This window comes from Spermophilus citellus (genome assembly GCF_964194105.1).
Source record: "Spermophilus citellus genome assembly, chromosome: 11".
NCBI lineage: Eukaryota > Metazoa > Chordata > Mammalia > Rodentia > Sciuridae > Spermophilus > Spermophilus citellus.
In genome coordinates this window covers 72837950-72857540 of record NC_138192.1, presented here as the reverse complement: position 1 = coordinate 72857540, position 19591 = coordinate 72837950, and the positions used below count along the sequence as shown (strand labels likewise).

The 19591-nt window shown below is 35.4% G+C and overlaps 1 protein-coding gene across 3 annotated transcripts in view; it reads left to right on the top strand.

Moving 5' to 3' along the window:
• Nucleotides 1-1519: 1519 nt before the first annotated feature.
• Nucleotides 1520-19591, top strand: part of SPC25 (SPC25 component of NDC80 kinetochore complex) — a 22440-nt gene continuing 4368 nt past the window's right edge. The window contains exons 1-5 of one of the 3 annotated variants that reach the window (XM_081262014.1): nt 1520-1598; nt 2401-2550; nt 2644-2709; nt 10128-10274; nt 11463-11567. In XM_081262014.1, coding sequence (XP_081118140.1) covers nt 2412-2550; nt 2644-2709; nt 10128-10274; nt 11463-11567 — 457 coding nt within the window. In that variant the 5' untranslated portion in view covers nt 1520-1598; nt 2401-2411. The other 2 variants (XM_081262015.1, XM_081262013.1) reach the window with 2 other exon arrangements.

Genomic DNA, 19591 nt, shown 5'->3' with positions numbered 1-19591 from the left:
GTTAAATATGAATCATAACAACTTTTCCTGATTTCATGGGTCTTAATTTAGCTTTTGGGAATAGAATAGCCAATATTTGTTACCTCCAAATATGTTATTTACACATTTTATTATTATTATTATGGCTGTTTGGATTGTTAATATTCAAAGGAAGCAGTGGTAGGGAAAGAGGTTTTAGCCTATAATCAGAGCCTTTGTTTTCACAACAGATCATAGTCAAAGATGAAAATAATTATCTTTGATATCAATGCTAGCTGGACATCTTTATTGGACATACTCTCCAGTTACAGGGTATACTCTATATTCTTCGTTTTTCTTTGTTCCTCAGCTTTACTAAGGATTTAAATAGTGAATCTATTTCTCCTATTTGGAGTTCCTGGACAATACATCTTCCCTGTAGTTTGTCCACTTCTTAACAAGTCTGAGTTGAATTGCTTGTGCCTCCTTCCTGTCCCCAGGGAACATAGGGATTTTGATAGTGTTGGGCTCTGTTCCAGTTTTCAGTTCTGCAACAGGGAGTGACATATTGTCTAATAGGCCTCAAAAACATTGCTAGAGAAGCCTGAGTCGTAGAAAGGTGTTTTTTTTTTTTTTTTTTTTTTTTTTTTTTTTTTTTTTGGTTGTTTGTTTTGTTTTTCTGGTACCAGGGATCAGGGATTGAACCCAGGGGGCGCTTAACAACTGAGCCACATTCCCAGCTGTTTCAACTTATTTTTTAAAAATTTATTTTAGTTGTAGTTGGTATAATATCTATATTTATTCATTTTTATGTGGTGCTGAGGATAGAACCCAGTACCTCACATGTGCAAGGCAAGTGCTCTACCACTGAGCTACAGCCTCTGCCCCATACTTATTTTTTAAAATTTTGAGACAGGGTTTTGCTAAGTTTGGTAGGTCCTCACTAAATTGCTGAGACTGGCTTTCAATTTGAGATCCTCCTGCTTCAGCCTCCTTGCTGGGATTACAGGAGTGGGAACATATTCTGAGGACCCTCTGGAAGTCTTGGTCATTCACAGTTGGAGTCAATTTTACAAAACAAGTCCAAAAAAGAGGATATATACTTGACAAAATAATACAGTTAGAGTCTAATTATTATATTTTACTTGTTGTAGAAACTGTATTTGAAGCCCAAAAGAGAGGTTCTTCTAGGGTTTGTCTTCAGGGGGATCTTTTTTTTTTTAAACTTTATTTTTTTTTAAATTTTAATATTTATTTTTCAGTTTTTGGCGGACACAACATCTTTGTTTGTACGTGGTGCTGAGGATCGAAACCGGGGCGCACGCATGCCAGGCAGGCGGGACCGCTTGAACCACATCCCCAGCCCTCAGGGGGATCTTTTAATACTTTGCCAGGCTCCGCTGAAATTCCTACGGTTGTTTAGAAAAGAACTACGAATCCCAGAATTCTCTTTCCTCATATATTTTCGCGAGAATTCCAGAGCGTGCGCTTAACCAATCCCGGCCTAGAGAGCTTATGTTATCAGCCAATGAGAAGGCGAGTGGGCGCCAAGAGGCGGGCGGCGGGAGTGCTCTAGTTTTGAAATCGGAACTTTGGCGCGGAAGCAAAAGCTGGGTCTGGCGACCGGCTGCTGACTAAAGGTTCGTACATCTGGTTTGGGGAAAGCGACTGGGCTCAGGCCTTTCCGTCAAAAGGTGAGGGAAGTGGGAGCCGAATAGGGCCCCTAGACTAGCCTGTCACGATAGGTTTCCGGGCGCTTGTGTGTAGTACTCAGGGTGATGTTTGTGAAACGCGCGTCATTTTGCTGTTTGGGTGCAGGACCTGGTGGGGTGGTAGCAGCGAATGAGATGTCTTTGGCCCTCCTGGAAAGGTTTTAGTGTCACATAGAACTGGTGGAGTCTAGAGTTTTCCAAGACATCCTTTTATGGGGAGTGATATTGAGACCCAGAGTATTAGGTCATCTGTATTTGCCCTGGACCGAACCCGCCAGTCTAACGCTCTAGTCTCCATTAAACTGTTAGATTCTTGTTACAGGTGGGAGAAACATGCAGGGTAAATGTGTGAGTTCTTATCTTATGGGAGGGGGCCCAGTGGCCATAGGAAGATCCAGGCTGGATCTCACAGCAGGTCAGAGTTGAAAGGGCCTTACAAGGAACCAGTTTTACTTGTGAGAAAAACGAAGTTGGGAGTCAGTTGTCCAGGGTCAGAGAGCAGATGATCTTTGTAATTACACTTACCTACTAACAAATCCTTAGGTGGTAAAGCTGTTCTGGATTCTTGCTTTTACTTAACCATAGTTAAGCCTAAGAGGCTTGATTAGACATTCTATAATATCTAGAACTAACAGCAAGGGTCCAACTGTCAAAATAGCTGATTGGAATATGTGGTTTATTTGATTTCAGTAATTCTTGAAACTTACAATATGTGTTCTGTGTTTTGTAGTGTCTTACACAATGATGGAGGATGAGCTGGCACGCTTTGATAAAAGCATAAATGAATTTGGAAATAAGTTCAGAAACACTTTCAGTGACACTCGCTGTCAGATGGTGGGACTAAGAGATGTCTTCAAAGACTCCATTGAAGCACTTGCAGGTACCTACAGTTTAAACTTGTTTTTGCCATTCTTTTTTATTTTCTAGTGTTATTTCAGCTGAATTGAAACTTTAATTCCAATTTCTGTTCCAGAAAAGCTGGCTGTGAAATTAAAGGAAGAAGAACAAATGATTGAGATGTTTCTGGAATATCAAAATCGTATGTGAAAAACTAGATCAAAGACTTTTTTTTTTTTAGATTAAACGTCTTTGTCATGAAATCCCTCATACAAGTAAGATAATGTAGTGTGTGTATTTATACATTCACGCATATGCATACACACGTGCTTATATGTACATGAACTAATAAACATGTATTCACCACACAGTTTAAGAAATATGACATCCCATGTTACACCTTTCTCCCACCTTCTAGAACTAGTAATATTTTGTTTAGCATTGTTTTGGAATATTATATAAATGGTATCATTTTGTATGTATTTGTTCTTTTTTCATTTGTAAGATTTTTTTATACTTTAAGATTTATTAATGTTGTTGTGTAATTGCCAGCAATTTTTAAAACGTGAGTTTATTTTCACATTGAATTGAAAAGCTGGGGTTCTCTCAGCACTTTGGGTAGGATTTTGAAAGTCTTTCTATATTTTTATAGAAAATCCTTGTTTCTGCAACTCTAGAATGTCTAGAGTGAATCAGTAGTTTTTATTGAATTCCTACACACAAGCCACAAACTTGTGGCTACAGGTCAGATAGCATTAGTGACACTCAGTTTAGAGGCACCATGTTTTAAACATTATTATTAAAAGTGGTATGTTTTTACAAGGGGCATGTGCTCTTTCACTTGCCATAGTTCCCTTTTGACTAAGCCCCCTTTTGTCTTGCCTTGCCCACTTTACTCACTTTGTGGCACATAAGACATTTAACTTTGTAACTCCTGGTGTGTTATGATAGACTTTTACACAAGATCATTTTCTTAGCTTCTCTGAAGTTTCTATGCTCCCTACTGCTTTTCTTATCTCCTCTGTGACTATACACAAAAAGGAATACGTGTGTGTGTGTGTGTGTGTGTGTGTGTGTGTGTGTTGGAGAGAGAGGGAGAGTGAGGGAGGGAATGGGAGTATATCAAGTTTGGATCCTTTAAACACTCTTGCTTTTAGAATCACTAGGGATTAGAAAATTAAGTTTGAAATTCAATTTTTTACCACTGTGAATCTCAAAACTATGCTCTTAAATATTAATGAAGATATTAATCAATCACATATATTTGAACAGAAATATATTTTACCTAAGTTCAACAAGTATTGGCTTGCTATTGTCCAGGACTAAAGAGACAAGAATGCATAAATTATAACTGTTCATAATTTAGCAGAGGATATAGACAGAGAAACCATGATTAAAATCTCTTGTAATAGTTGTTGTGATAATGGAATGGGTGCTGTGTGGTCATAGAATCTGGAGGGCTTGATTCTTTTAGTGAGGGTTGCAGAATGTCTAATAGCTAAACCCTTACCTTAATGCCACGTGCTATATCCTGTTCTAGGCTTTTTGCATATATTGACTCATGAATTCTGACAACAATCCTAAGGGGTATGTATGTATACTATTTTTAATTCTATCTTATAGATGAGGAAATATGCACAGAGAGGCAAAATAACTTGTTCAAGGTCATGAACAGAAACATGTCTGGAACCTAAACAATCTGATTAAATGTACTACCCTATAGAAGATTGCAGAATAGGATTGAGGAAGTTCATCAAATTCAGCACTACTAGGAAGGAGAGGGAACAGCATATGGAATGTGGTAGAAATCTGAAAGCTTTTTGAATTCTGGAATGGTCAGAGTACAGTGTGGATGGGAAGTGGTGAAGTGACTGGAAGGAGAATTGGTTGGCCAGTTGATGGATATTACATGATGTTGATGAACATTACATGATGTATAAAGGCATTTAGGCTTTATTTTGGGGAGAGATAAAGAGTTGCTGTAGGATTTTAACCTAAAAAATGATATTGGATTTGTATTTTAGGAAAAGAACTCTGGCAGTGTCACACACAACAAATGGGAGGGGAGTAAGAGTGGGCCACCAGCTGAAAGGAAAAAGCTAATGTGGTAGTTCAGGCAAACAATGAGGATGGCTTCGACCACCGGCAGGTTTGAGGAGGTAGACTAATTTGTGACTGCTGTCCTGAAGGTGAGCATGGTCTAGGATGATTCCTGCCTTTCGATGTGGTGGTGCATTTCCTATGTGAATGATTAGAAGAGGAGGGCTGGGAAGTAGACAAATTTAAATGTGTTGAGCAAATATGTTGAGGGTATTGTGCCATGGGCCTGGCACAATGTCTGGTAGGCAGTGAAGAGATAGATCAGAAGGCCAGCCAGGAAATGGGTCTTTGCTGAAGATAGAGATTTGGGAGTCTTTATTGTATTTGGGGAATTGAACTGTGACAGGATGGGTAGAATGAAAGAAGATAACCATAGTATAATAATAAATATTTATTGAATTGTCACTATGTGTCAGGTGCTGTGCTGTATTCTACATACACCATCTCCTTTCATCCTTATGACATTTCTCCCAGGTATATATGTATTTATATATGTATGTATGTAGTAGTAGTAGTAGTGGTAGTCGTCGTCATCCTGTTTTATTGATGAGACTGCAAGCTCAGAGAGCTTGTGATTTGATGAGAACCATCAAATTGACTCAAGAGGACTCATATTTACATTGCATTGCCTCTCTATAATTGAGAGATGTTAGAGGAAAGGATCAGGAAAGACTGAATTAGCAGTTAGAGACTAGAGAGAGTTAGAAGGTCACAGAAACTAGAAGATGAGGAACCCAGAAAGGGTATTGTCAACACTGGGAAATCACAGATAGGACCATTAAGATGCATTGATAAGGTATGATACTTTGGGAGTAGGAAAGGTTGAGGGGATTCTTTCACTCACCAAATATTTGTTAAGCTATAGTCTATGGTAGGTACTATTCTGGGAAGGTGCAGCAGAACAAAATAGCCAAACATTCTAGCACACCTGGAGCATCTCTTCCATCAGGTTATCAGATGCAGGAAGACCATCTATTGAAAGTGCATCTGTTATGGGACCCTCTTAAGCTATCTAAATCCTGAAATCTGTCTTAACAGATTCACAGATGAGGAAATTGAAGCTCACTGGGGTTAAAAACTTGGCTAAGGTCAAACATTGGGTGGATGCAAGGTCTAGGATTGTATCCAAAATGTCTGCTCTTTCCAGTGTACCATACTGACCTTTCTACATTAGAAGGAAAGTGCAAGAGAGGGTTCCTGTGCTAAGAGTAATGGTGATGTTTTGAAATATGGCCCTAGCTGACTGCATACACATAAAATAATAGTCATGCAACATTGAGGCCTTTGTTTTGTATTGCCACAAGTCCACATAGTTCAAATGTTATAAAAATACTCATGTATATGGTATTTGCATATTGCCTATAAACTGTTTTCACATCGTTGGGTGCTCTAGCCCTATGAAGTAAGGGTAGCTGTTTTACTCTATCCCCATTTTATAAATGAGGTTTTAGAAGGTGCGTTTTGAGCAAGGGTTTGAGAAACAACTGATGAGACAAATTGGAGCTCAGACTTTTGACTTTAACTCTGGTTGTGTGTTTTTTTTTTTTTTTTTTTTTTTGCAGTGCAATTCTAGTTAGTCATCTCCTTTAAATACTAGTGTTTCTTGAGGTTTATTTATTGTAAAATTATACTTGACATATGATCATGTCAGATTCTTGAAAAATAACAAAAAATTTAAAAAAATTACTAAATGTTGAGAACTACATTTAAAAAAAATAACATAACCTTCTAGCTTTTATTTTTCATATACTATCTAGATTTTTTTTTTTTTTTTTGGAACTGGGGATTGAATCGGGGGTATTCCATCACTGGTCTTCATCCCCAGTCTTTTTATTTCATATTTTGAGACAAGGTCACACTAAGTTGCAGAGGCTGGCTTTGGACTTGCCAATCTTCTACATTAGGTCCTGAGTCCCTAGGAATATAGTTGTGTGCACTGTGCCCAGCTATTATGTAGATTTTTTTTTTCTTTTTAGCAGAATGGTATCTATATAACTACAATTTTTTTCTACTTTGAAAGTATTGCTAAATTCTTTGAAAACATATCCCAGTTTACTGATGTATCATTTTAATAATTTACTTACTAGACATCTAGGATGTTTTAGTTTCATCATAAAAAGTGTTTTTTGTATAAATATTTGCACATATCCTGTTTCCTTAGGGTAATTTTGTAAAAATGGAATTGCTAGATAAAGGACAGATATATCCTTAAGGCCCTTTTGTTTTATAGGGTCAGAATATTTTGTAGGACTCTAGCATTCCTTTCAACACTAGTTATTATTTTGTAAATATTATCATAAATGAAAATAGGCATGTTATTGCTTTATTTGCATTTCTATAATTACTACTGAGATTAAATTATCTTTCCTATTTATTAGACATCTGCATTTTATTTTTTGTCTGTTTCTCCCTTTTCTGGTTCCCCTACCCCTCAGGAAATTGTGTTTGTGTCTTCTTTAGATTAAATAGTAACCCAGTATTGGAAGAGGATAATTTAATGAACAAAAGCATTGCCTTTGAAATCAAGATCTGAGTTTGAAGCCATTTATTTATTGCATCCTAGCTTTGGATTAGTTACTAAACTGCTGAGTCCTTTTTCCTCTTCTTTTAAAAAAGAATAAAAGCCCCCTGCAGTAGTGCATACCTGTAATCTCAGCAACTCAGGAGACTGAGGTAGGAGGATCTTAAGCTCAAGGCCAGCCTCAGCAACTTAGGGAGACTCTGTCTCAAAATAAAAAATAAAAAGGGCTAGGATGTAGCTTAGTGGCACCTTCCTAGCATGTGCAAGATTCTGAGTTCAATCTCCAGTACTGCAGGAAAAAACAAAAAAGAGAAAGAACAAGACCTGTATAATAGCATTGTCTAAAACCTGAAGTAAATTCATAAAATTATAAATTATATAATACCTTATGTAAATTTTCTGGTTTTTAAGTTTCAAGGAAGGTCTTTCCCCATATAATTTTAATATAAAATTCACAAATATTGCTTTTCAAGTTTTATAAGATTTCATTTTATACTTAGATATTTAATAAATATGAAATTTAATTTGGGTTGTGATACTGTTTAAGGAATAATCTGCCTCTTGATCACTGATTTTATATTTTCTTTATCATACCGACTTCCTAAACAGCCCCAACAGTTGTTTGGGGGTTTCTGTTTTGTTTCACTGAACTCTATGTAGGTTCTTCAACTAGCACCCCACTATATTGTAAGTATCTCAGTCACAAACATTATATGTGATGGGGCAAGTCTCTTTCCTTTTTCCTTTACATTTTCTTAACTATTCTCACGTGTATTGTCAGACAAATTTAATTTAATTTTGTTAGATTCCCCTTCCCGCAAAACACACACACACACACACACACACACACACACACACACACGCACTGGTGCTGTATTGCATGTAGAAGTGAATTTGGGAAATGTTGGCATCTTTGTAATATTTAGAAGCATAAAATATCACGTCAGCTATCCAAGTCACATGTGTCTCAGATAAGAGTTACAATATTTTTCATACAAAACCTAAATATTTCTTGATCTAGGTTATTCTTGAATGTTTTGTTTGTTATCACTGTTAATGAGACTTCCTTGCTTCCTGGTCTTTAGAGATGTTCCTCAAGCAAAGAATTCAATGCTTAGTTCAGTTTGAAAAAGAGGTCATAGTACCATTTCCCTTTTGAAGATTCATGGTATTTAAGGTCCTTAGAAGTTCTGTGATAGATTTATTTAACTTAAAAAAAAAAAACACTTCCTATAATACTTATCCTTGGAACACATACTCACTTGTAATTACAGTACTGGAATTAAATGACACTATAGATATTTTGGGTTATTTCGTATAATGCAGGACTAATGGTTAATGGCATTATATTTTGAAGTGTTCAGATTTTATTTAAATATTAGTAATTTAATTCAGAAATTCATAAGTATATTATAGAGCTATACAGTTCTTAGGCTTTTGGTGTCATCCTGCCTATTTAGCTTCCTGACTGGCACTTTTGGGACCTTTGTCTCTGGACAGTAGGCCCCAAGTAGAGCCATTGTGTTTGTTTTCCAGCCAACAGAGGAAATAGTGGCTTTGCCAGGATTATTCTTTTTCCCAGCAAAGACGCCTGGCCAGTTTAATGTATAAGCTTTATTACTATTTTATGTTGAGCATGTGTATGAGAGGTTTGGGTGCTTGCTAAAGCCGAGAGGTTAATAGGGCTAGGAGGACTTGTAGAGATAATGACCAGGACACAGGACAGCTAGAGGGATTAAAGCCAAGAAAGGGAAATGAGGTGCTGATAAGTATCAAATAGCTATATATATTTTTAAGTATTTTGGTACTTAACAATACCATGGAATAGCAAAAACTAATATTAAAGTTATTAGCATAAACACAACTGTTGTCACCTGTAAATTAATTATGTGTGTTATTTATGAAAGCTGTTGATTTTTGTGGTAGACCACAAATTCTTATGAACTTTCAGTAGATTTTTAAAATATTGTAGATAGATGTTTATTATCTACACGTAATGAAATTATCTTTTTCTTTCCAGTACTTTTACTAAGTAAATACATCTTGTATTGGACAGAAACTTCTAAGGAAAAATATTAAATCACAATGATAGCAGTCACTCTTGTTTTGTTCCTTTTAGACATGACTTTTAGTATATGGGATTTGAAAGGTTTTTGTTTCATGTTAGAGAAATGACTTTCTATGTCTAGTTGAAGAATCAGTATCGGGAGTGGGTACTGAATTTATATGAAGCATCTTTGAAATTCCTGCTTATATGATGAATTTTCCTAATATTGTACCTCCTCTATATATCCAGCCATATTTGCCCTTAGGAGATTATTATGGTTATTTTATATCTTTATTTTTATGTGGTGCCGAGGATCGAACCCAGTGCCTCACGTGCGAGGAGAGCGCTCTACCACTGAGCTACAGCCCCAGCCTTAGGAGATTATTTTTAATATGTCATTATTTTATTAAGCATTATTACACCTATGTTTTCAAGTGAGATTAGTTTGTATGGTTGTTGATAGAGGGACAGTGGCTGCCTTTATTGAGTTAGTTTCTGAATTGTGCTGACTTGCTCAGAGTTGCCTGCTTGCCTTCATTCCTTCCTCCCCTTCCTTCTGTCTTTTTAGTACATTCTTCAAGGCACTGTAAAGCTATTTTCCTAGAGTTTGGTTGTCTTTGGTGGTAGATTTTGTTTATGTACTTACTTGGAATGGGGATCTGCAGATTCATGATCTTCTGATTTTCTGTTTCATTGTTTAATTTGGTATACTTATTTTGAAAAACATTTCTGTTTCTCCATTTTTGTTTTCAGGCAAGTAGGAAAGAATACATTAGGGGTTTGTTGTTGTTGTTTTTCTTTGTCTTATAATTTTTGAGTCATGAGGAGATGCTTATCAAGGCATTCTTTATCAATCTTTTGAAAGTCAATTAATTTTTTTTTTGGAATTTTTTAGCTACGTGTCAGACAGCAAAGCATATATCTTGTAGTTAATACCTTGTGCTTCTTGCAGAGATCTGCAGGCAGAATAAGCTCATTCAAGAAAAAAAGGATGCTCTATTAAAGTTGATCACTGAAGTAAAAGACAAAAAGCAGGAAATGGAAGTACTGACTGCAAAAATCCAGGATCTTAAGGAAGAATATTCTAGAAAAAAAGAAAGTAAGTTTCCAGTTATAAACATACTTAAAAAAACTAGTCTAAATTTGAAAATGGTAATGGTTCACAATTATGTAGCATCGTGCCTGTGCTCTTTCATTGTTAGAAATGGATAATATACCTCAGGACATAGCCATCAGCTCCCTCTCTAAGGTATCAGGAAAGTTAACTAAGTGGATTTTATTTTCTCTTGTTTTGCTTAAAAGTCTTTCTCCTTTAATTTGTTATAACCAGAGTAATGATGACATTGATATGAGGGTTTAATTAAGCAGAGTGGGAGACAGTGTAACTAAATAAGATTTGCTTAGAGAAGCCTTAGTGTGATTTATGCAACAAATATTCATTGACCATACGTTCTCTCCCAGGTAATGTATGCACTTTGTTATGCTGCTTAGTCTCTTTATCTAAAACCTTTCCTGTCCTACCTTTCCTTCACTTATAAAGGAGCCTTGTTTGCCCACAAACTAAGCAATCAATCCTTTAAATCTCTTGGAAGTAACAAGTTTGTTTTGTTAATGCTTTTTCTTGTAGAGTTCTATCCAAAACTAAATCGTGAAATTATTATTTTTTATCTGTCAAGTATTACTTAGGGATTATTGTGCTAACTTAAAAAAATATAATTAGCATGAAATAGGCTGTTTTCTCATGAGAAATAGTTATACCTAAAGGAGTAGAATTTTATTTTTCCCCCCATGAAGCAATTAGTTTGTCCTTGGATATATTGAAAAACCAAAGTAGATAAAAGAAGTCTATTTCTTTGTTAGCCATACAAATCCCTGGCCTAATTATCTGTATCTCAAGCAATTTTTTTCTCTAGAATGAATAGAAACTCCTTTTGCTATCAGAAGATGGAAAGTGAATAAATTTAAACAGATTTATGACTTGCATCATTTTAATGTATGTGTTCAAGTTTCTTAAAATTAATTGAATGAGCATTGTTATTTAAAATATTTGATACAAACTAAGTGCCATGGTGTGTTCCTCTAATTCCAACTACTCAGAAGGCTGAAGCAGGAGGATCATGAGTTTGAGGCCAGCCAGAGTAATTTAGTGAGTTAAAATAAAAGAGGGCTAGAGATGTAGCTTTTCTTTGTCTTATAATTTTTGAGTCATGTTCAATTCCCAGTAATGCAAACAGAAATGAAAATAACAACAAAATACATTGAAATATTGTGATTTTTTTAATTACAGCTATTTCTAATGCTAACAAAGCTAATAAAGAGAGTTTGAAAAGACTGCAGAAATCAGCAGATTTGTATAAAGATCGACTTGGACTAGAAATTAGAAAAATTTATGGTAAGTGAAAGGCCAAGGTTCGTCGTTGGAGATTAAAATGCACACACACAGACAGCAGTGACAAAGATGAAGCACTTTACTGCAAGCTGGTGCTAGTTTATATAGAAAGTGAGAGTCAGTTATCTTAAACCAGGAAGCTCCCAGGGCCAATCATAGTAAAGGTCAGGTCATCACCTATGGTGCACGTACGTCTGCCCTGCATAAGATTCATGGGGGGGCACGAACTGTCCACGAGTACGGAAGACAGGAGGGCCAGTTAGAAGGTTTTCAAAACAACTTGTTATCCGCCCACTGGCAACTTGCCCGCTGCCATGTTGCATTAGGGGCTCCTTATCTGAAAGGCCTGGGGAGTTCTAGCCACCTACTGGCAATTTGCCCACCGCCATGTTTGAAAGGCCCGGGGAATTCTCAGGGAGACTCCCAACAGTAAGCATATTAATTTAAGTACAATATAGGAGATTAGAGAAAGTATTAGTCAGCTTTTGCATCTCTGTAGCCAAAATACCCAACAAGAACAGCTTAGAATAGAAGTTTATTTCCGCTCATGATATCTAAAGTCTCAATCCATTAACTCCATTGCTATGCTCCCAAGGTGAGGCCCCATATCAAGGGGGAAAAGCCCAGTAAAGGAAAGCTGCTCAGCTCAAGGCAATCAGGAAGCAGTGAGAGAGGGAGAGGAGGGGGCCACAGAGAAGATGCATCCTTCTAGGACACATCTCCAGTGACCCACCTCCTCCAGCCACACCACACCCCCACCTCCCCACAGTTACCACCTAGTCATTTAAACTAGGATGGCTAATTAGGTTACAGCTCTCGAAGTCCAATTGTTTCACCTCTAAACATTCTTGTATTCATGTGGGAGCTTTTGGAAAACACTTCATATGCAAACCATAACATCTTCATTTTCTTTGTTTTAAATATTTTTTTAGTAGTAGATGGACACAGTATCTTTATTTATTTATTTTTATGTGGTGCTGAGGATCAAATCCAGTATGTCATGCATGTGAGGTAAGCGCTCTACCACTGAGCCACAATCTCAGCCTCCATAACATCCTTACGTTGAGGAGAATTTTTAAAATATTTTAAACTAAAATAATGACATTATTAGCTTTTCAGAAAATAGGAAAAAATTACAATTTGTTGTGATAGCCTAAAAACTGGTCATTTTAAAATGATGATGTAATTATCCATTCTATTAATATAGCACAATTTATTTCATCTTTTATTGATTGTTTAATACATGCATTGCTTCTGACAGCATTTGGATTTTTCCCAGTTTTTCCATTTTAGAAATACTACAGCAAACATAGTCTTACCTAGTTTCTTATATAATTTCCATGAAATTATTTCCCAGAGAGGAATTACTAGCTTGCACATGAATATTTTTATGGCTGCTACATGAATATATTGCCTCTCTGTAGCAATGCTGTTGATTCGGTTCTCTCCAAGATCACCCTTAGGTTTGGTGATTCACTGGGACTCAGCGTATATAGTGGTCATCCTTTAGCCATGGGGTAGAGAAGGTACCTTCCAAGAAGCCCAGTGGATTGCTAAAATTGCAGATAGTATTGAATCCTTTATTTACTATGTTTTTTCTGTACCTTTACCTAAGAGATTCTTTTCCATTTTTCACTTAATGGAAGCATTTCATAGCTTCTTGTTGCCATATCCAAATTACCACCATCATTATTTTTGGACTTTGGGACCATTAGGTTAAATACATAAATACTGCAATGCTGTGACAGTTAATCTTAACTGAGATGGCTACTAAATGACCACCCATAAGGAGGCAAGTACTGAATACAGTGAGGATATGCTAGACAAAGGGATGACTTATGTCCTAGATAGACAATAGGATGGCATGCGTTTCATCACACTAAGAACAGTGCACAAATTTAAACTTATGAAATGTTTATTTTTTGTTTTCCATTTAATATTTTTGGAACTTTGTTGATTGTAGGTAACTGAAACCACAGATAAGGGAGGACTACTATTACAGAATTGTAGTCATGGCTAAGATTGGTTGTAGCAAGAGGATACAAAACAGCTTCAGCACAGAAGAAAGTCACACAGTACAGTCTAAGGGGGAAACTAGGCACAAGATATCCGAATCCTTTCCCAGTAAAACCACACAGGACACACTTAATTCCTTCAAGCATCAAATTGTGATGTCACATGTGATAAAGTATTGTCAACTGAAAACTCACTGGATACTCTGGAAGCTCTGCCTGATTTTCCTTGAACTTGATTTCACACATCTTTTTCCTTTGCTGACTTTGTTTCCTTCTTTTGTAAGTCCCAGTGAATTATCAAACCGGGGTGATCTTGGGAACCCAAGATACCAATCAAGGGCCACCCTAGCAAGCAGGGCTTTTCAAGGTTCTACAGAGAACCATCTCAGATCTACTTTGTTAACTCTTTTATGCCTACCTATCTATAATGTCCAAGTGAACACATTTCATTGTATTCTTGCCAGTTTTAAACCAAAACTCTTAAGACCAAGAAATCTCTGAAATAAAGGAATTTATTGAGCAGTTACAGATGTTAGTTGGAAATAAAAGACCCATCATGGAACAAGTTCCCATAGCAACAAATACCAGGCCAGATCTAAGAGCATTTTCTAATAATGAAAATTCAGGGAAAGAAGGCATATGTTGTTTACGTTGAACATACATTATTGGTTGTAGTTAAGAGAGAAGGGATTATGAAAAGGGGGGTGGAGCTTTAGGATACAAGGACAGTTCATGAGGAAAAGTAATTACTACTTTAAATTGGTTGGGGTTCTACTGAGGTTGCATTGGCACCTAGAGCATTGTGATGGGGACTGAGGTAAAATTTTAACATACATTCAAGAATGTGAACTGGGTGTTCCTTTTTGGCCCATAGTTGGTTAACTGAGAAGACTTCCCCCATTTCTCCTTTCCTTTGTCATCCAGCACTTAAATTTAAGATATCTCAGAATTTTTTCTGTTATCACCAGAATTGTATTTCTAAAAAGCTTTGTGTTGTTTTGTCAGTTAACTAGACAGGAATGGAGCTTTTTTTTTTTTTTTTTTTTTAAAGTGCATTTCTTTAATGAAGGAATATATGACCATTTTTTTCTATTTGTTTACTCATTTTATTTTATTTGAGTCCTTTACCCATGTACCTATTAGTCTTGTTTTTCCATCAGTTGGAGTGAGTTTTTAGTAAATAATAATAATAATAATAACAATAACCTTTGGTTAGATGAAAATAAAAGGTTCAGCTCTGAACTTTTGATGTATTGAATTCTAAATATATATTCACTCACCTCCTGGGGTGCTTTTTTGTTTTGTTTAGTTCTGTTTTTAAACAGCCAGTTTTAAGCCTTTAAAATTATTTTTAGAGGTTAAATAGAACTTTATCATAGTATATCAAAGTCAGGAAATAATGTTTTAAGGAAGTGTGATATGATGGAATAGCTCTTTGATCTTTCTCCCAATTTCCTGACATACAAATCCTAAAATCCTTGGAATCACAAAATTAATACATACCTTTTTGTATGCTGATGTGTTGACTGATGTCAGGCAGCCTCTCGGTAGCTTCAGAATGGTGGCTGGCCACCTAAAAGACGAAGGCAGGATTAAAGGGCTGGGGCTTTCAGCTCTATCCTCTAGCCGCTGAAGAGGGATGAGGGGATAGGGGATGGGTTTGGTTTACTGTCCATGATTTATTCAGTCATTCCTACATAATGAAGCTTCCACAAAAAGATTGGGTCTGGAAGCTTTGAGAGAGCTGAAGATGAAGAGTTTCCTGGATGGTGGTGCATGGGAAAGGGCATACAAGCTCCAGGATCCTTCTAAACCTTGCCTATAAATCTCTCCATCTCTATTCTTTGTAATATCCCTCATAATAAAGTGGTAAATAAGTAAAGTGTTTCCTGGATTTTTGTATGCTGTTCAAGCAAATTAATTGAACAGGAGGGGATTGTGGCAGTGGGCAGTATCCAAATAGATAGTATCAGAACAGAATTGAATTTGAGGACAACCAGCTAGTGTCTACTGCAGAACTGATTGATTGCTTGGTATAAGGGTTGGGGGTAGATAGCTCCACACATATGGCCACAGAAGAGTTCTGTTTGATTGTTGAGTAAGAGAATAGGAAAAACACTTCAGCTTTTTTTTTCTTTTGTTTTTCTCCCCTTATATTCTCAGAGAAAGTGAGAACTCAAATTAAATCCTCCATTTTGCCTAACTGAGCATCTTATGAAATGTTTCTTCATTGGCATGCATTCTTCCCATTACTATTAGCAGTTTAAAAATCTGGTGTACTAACATAATTATTTCATTTTAAAGATAATACTTTTGAAGATTCTGAAGGGTTTTTATCATTAAAAAATTTTTTAATGAAATTTCCTAATTTCTTATGCTACAGAAACAAATAAGATGCATGTGAATTTATATTTTGTGGCATCTGTCTTGAATTTCTGCCAGGCCTTTACTCCTTTGGGAGAATTTGAAGGTCTCTTGGAAATTGAATTTAAGTCTAGGTAACTAGAAAAGTGTCAGATTAAATTTGACAATGCTTATTTTTTTATTAATGTGTTTTAGTTGTACAAAATGGTGAGATTTGTTGTTACATATACTTAATATCACAATATAATTTGGCTAGTATTCTCTAGTATTAACCCTTTTCCTCCCCTCCTCCCTATGTATGTTCATTTCCTCTACTCCACTGATCTCCCTTTGATTTCCACAACTTTTTCCTTTTTTTCCTCTCTAGTTTCTGCATAGAAAAGAAAAGATATGACTTCTGGTTTTCTGAGTTTGGCTTATTTTGCTTCAATTAATGTTCTCAAGTTCCATTCATTTTCCTGCAAATGAAATAGTTTCATTCTTTATGGCTGAATAAAATCCATCATGTACATATGCCACATTTTCTTTATCCCTTCATCCATTGGCAGATACCTACTTTGGCTATTGTGCATTGTGCTGCTAGAAATATGGGTGGGCAAGTATGGTTATAGTATGCTGACTTTATTTCTTGAGGATAAAAACTAAGGAGTAGTATGACTGGATCATATGGTGGTTCCATTCTTAGTTTTTTCAGGAACTTCCATGCTGATTTTCATAGCATAGTGCTTATACTAATTTATAGTCCCATCCACAATGTAAGTGTTCCTTTTTCTCCACATCCTCTCCAGCATTTATTATTGTTTGTATTCTTGATGGCTGCCGTTCTATTTGGAGTGAGATGAATCTTGATGAAGTTTTGATTGGATTTTCCTACTTGCTAAAGATGTTGAACATTTTTTCATATATTTGTTAGACATATGTATTTCTTCTTTTGAGAAGTGTCAGTTCATTTTCCCATTTATTAACTGGGTTATTTGATTTTTTTGGTGTTAAGTTTTTTATCCATTCTGGATATTAATCCTCTGTCAGAAGACTAGGTTCTCTCTTCACATTTTTAATTGTTTCCTGTACTGTGCAGAAGCTTTTTGAATTTGATTTCATCCCATTTATTAACTCTTGGCATTATTTCCTAAGCTTTAGAGAAGTCCTATTGAGAAGCCATTGCCAGAGCCTATATGTTGGAGTGTTGACCCTATGTTTTCTTCTAGGAGCTGCATAGTTTCTAATTCTTATGTCTTATGTCTTTGATCCATTTTGAGTTGACTTTTGTACAAGGTGAGAGATAGGATCTAGTCTTAGTCTTCTACATATGAATAACAAGTTTTCCCTGCACCATCTGTTACAAAGGCTGTCTTTTCTCCAACATGTATTTTTGGTACCTTTTGTCAAGGATCAGATGACTGTATCTGTAGGTTTGTCTTTGTGTCTTCTATTCTGTACCATTGGTCTCTGTGTCTTTTTTTTTTTTTTTTGCCAGTACCTTGCTTTTTTTTTTTTTTTTAACTATAGCTTTATAGTATAATTTGTGGTTGGGTATTATGCTGCCACCAGCATTGCTTTTATGCTTAGAATTGCTTTGGTTATTCTAGTCTTTTATTTTTTCCAAATAAATTTTAGGATCATTTTTTTTTTTTGGTTCTGTGAAGAATGTCATTGGTGTTTTGATGATATATTGCTTTTGGTGGAATGGCCATTTTTAACAATACTAATTCTGCCTGTCCATGAACACGGGAGGTCTTTCCATCTTATGTTTTCTTCAGTTTCTTTCTTCAGTGTTCTATGGTTTTCATTGTAGAGGTCTTTCACCTCCTTGTTAGATTTATTCCTAGGTGTTTTATAATTTTTTCAAGGCTATTATGAGTGGAATTGATTTCCTGATATCTTTCTCTGAATAGTTATTATTGATATAAAGGAAAGCTATTGACTTTTGTATGTTAATTTTGTAAACTGCTACTTTGCTGAATTTGTTTATTATCACTAGAAGTCTTATGGTAGAGTTCTGAGTCTTCTAGATATAGGATCATGTCATCAGCAAGCATAGATAACTTGACTTTTTTTCTATTTGTTCCCCTTTAATATCATTCTCTTGCCTGATTGCTCTGGCTAGGATTTCAAGAACTATATTGACAAGAAATTAATTGAAAAAAAATAACTTGGTAAATGACAGAAAGATCAGTAGAGAAGAACGAATGGAAAGAAGAGGTACTTGGGACTGAATTAGAGCAAAATATATTCCATGCTTTTATAATTATGTTAAAATGGATTCTGCTGTCATGTATAATTAAGAAGAATCAATCAACAAAAATAAATAAATAAAAATAAATTAAAAATGCCTCCCTTCAGAAAAAGAACTATATTGAATAGGAGCAGTGAATGTCTTATTCTGAGTTTTAAAGGAAATGCTTTCAGTTTTTCTCCATTCTCTATTATGCTGGCTTTGTTTTTGTTATATATAGCCTTTATGATGTTGAGGTAAGTTCTTTATATCCCTAGTTCCTTCATTGTTTTTATCATGAATGGGTGCTAAGCTTTTTCAGAGCTTTCTGTGCATCTATTGAGTTGACTCCTTGATTTTTGTCATTAATTGTTTTTAATATGGTGAATTACATGTATTGATTTAAGTTGTTAAACCATTCTTCCAACCCTGGGATAAAACCAACTTGGTCATGACGGACAATCTTCTTAATATGCTCTTGAACACAATTTGCTAATAATTCACTAGGGATTTTTGCATCTAAGTTCATCAAAGATATTGGTCTGTAATTTTCTTTCTTTGATGTATCCTTTTATCTGATTTTGTTATGAGGATAAAACTGGCTTTATTGAATGAATTTGGAAGTACTCCATCACTTTCTATTTATTGGACAAATTTGAGGAGCATTGGGATTAGTTCTTCTTTAAAGGTCTGGTAGAATATAGCTGAGAATCTATCTGGTTTAGGGATTTTCTTTTTGGAAGACTTTTTATTACTGCTTCTATCTCATTGCTAGCTGTTGGTCTATTTAGTTTTTTTATGTTCTCCAGATTCAGTTTTGACAGGTCTTATGTGTCTGAAAATGTTTCAGTTTATTTTTGGTTTTCCAATTTATTGGAGTATAAACTTTTAAAATATTCCTTAATAATCCTCTGGATTTCTATGATGTCTTGGATGATTTTTTCTTTTTACATCTCTAATTTTATTAATTTGGGTCTTTGCTCATTCTCTTTTGGTTAGTTTTACTAAGGGTTAATCAATCTTGTTTTCTTTCAAAAACTAATTGTTCATTACATTTATTCTTTGTATTGTTTTTATATTCTCTATTTCATTGATTTTGGCTCTGATCTTAATTGTTTTCTTCCTTCTACTATTTTGGAAATGTTTTGTTCTTGGTTTTTGAGGGCCTTGAGATGCAATATTAGATTTTTTTTTTATTTGGAATCTTTCTAATTCTCTTACATAGGCACTCATAGTTATAAACTTTCCTTTAGAACCACTTTCATAATGTCCTAGAGGATGTTGTGTTCATAACTATTCTCTTTTTTGATTCCGAGAATTTTTGAATTTCTTCCTGATTTCTTCTATCACACATCATCATTCAAAAGTATATTGTTTAATCTTAATATGTTTATATAGTTTCTGTAGGTTTTCTTAACATTGATTTGTAATTT